The sequence below is a fragment of the Vitis vinifera genome, chromosome 2 (genome assembly GCF_030704535.1).
Source record: "Vitis vinifera cultivar Pinot Noir 40024 chromosome 2, ASM3070453v1".
Classification (NCBI taxonomy): domain Eukaryota; kingdom Viridiplantae; phylum Streptophyta; class Magnoliopsida; order Vitales; family Vitaceae; genus Vitis; species Vitis vinifera.
In genome coordinates, this window is record NC_081806.1 from 4766778 (window position 1) to 4767905 (window position 1128).

The 1128-nt window shown below is 43.2% G+C and overlaps 1 protein-coding gene across 1 annotated transcript; it reads left to right on the forward strand.

The window, feature by feature from the left end:
• Window positions 1-1128, forward strand: LOC100243664 (21 kDa protein-like). Its single transcript, XM_002264855.4, has one exon. The coding sequence runs from the start codon at window positions 276-278 to the stop codon at window positions 888-890; it is 615 nt and encodes a 204-aa protein (XP_002264891.1). The 5' UTR covers window positions 1-275; the 3' UTR covers window positions 891-1128.

The window sequence follows — 1128 nt, forward strand, 5'->3', positions numbered from 1 at the left end:
GCGTGCCGCAACAACAAACCTGTTAGTTAGAACTAGAGCCCATACCCCTATGCATTAGCAGGAACATTGAGCCCTTTCTTGTACAGAAATTAAAGCCAGCGCATTTAAACTTGGCATGGGCCATTTGAGTATCTTAGAAACGCCAAGCATAAGCTTTTGCTATAAATTGAGAACCACTTGCCTTTATTAATTCATCTACCTCCCAAACTTCTCCCTTCCATTGTTCCCAGAGAAATTAAACTGCTGATCAATTTCCCTTCCCACATTTGAGAGAGATGGAAGGTTCTTATTTTTTCAATGCACTCGCGGCTTTGTTCATTCTGCTTCAGCTCACAACTCACATGAACACATGCTCAGCTGCTAGACCATCTCCCAACGAAGCTTACGCCGAGTTTATTAAAACATCTTGCCGCACAACAACATATCCTCAGTTGTGCACGAGCTCCCTCTTGAGCTATGCGAGCAAAATCCAAACCAGCCCCAAAATATTAGCCGACACAGCCCTGTCAATTGCTCTTGCAACAGCCCATTCTACGTCCACAGCAATTACCAAGCTGTCAAAAACCCAGAGCTTAAAGCCTGGGGAGGCTGCTGCAATCCGCGATTGTGTGGAGGTCTTAGGCGACTCCGAGGACGAGCTCCAAATGTCCATACAGGAAATGGAACACCCTGAAGGCAAAAGCTTTGGGCTTCAAATGAGTGATATTCAAACATGGGTGAGTGCGGCATTGACGAACGACGACACGTGCATGGATAGCTTTGCTGGGAATGCCATGAATGGGAATGTGAAGACTATAGTCAGGGGCTACATTCTTCATGTTGCACAAATGACTAGCGTTGCCTTGGCTCTCATCAACAACTATGCTTTAGGCCAGACCACTTCACCTTAGGTGAGATCATGGCAATAATAACTTTGGTTTCATTTGTTCTTTGATTTGTATAATATAATAAATTTCCAATTCTTGCTTTCAATCACCGGCCGCAAATGTGTCAATATGGACCAGTGGAAATTCGTAGTGAGGTTTGGAGCTTTGGAGACTAGAAAGTGTGCTACATACCCAGCTTGCCTATATGTTTATTATATTCATATATTGTCAAAATTAATATAAATCGAACATTTCTTATGAA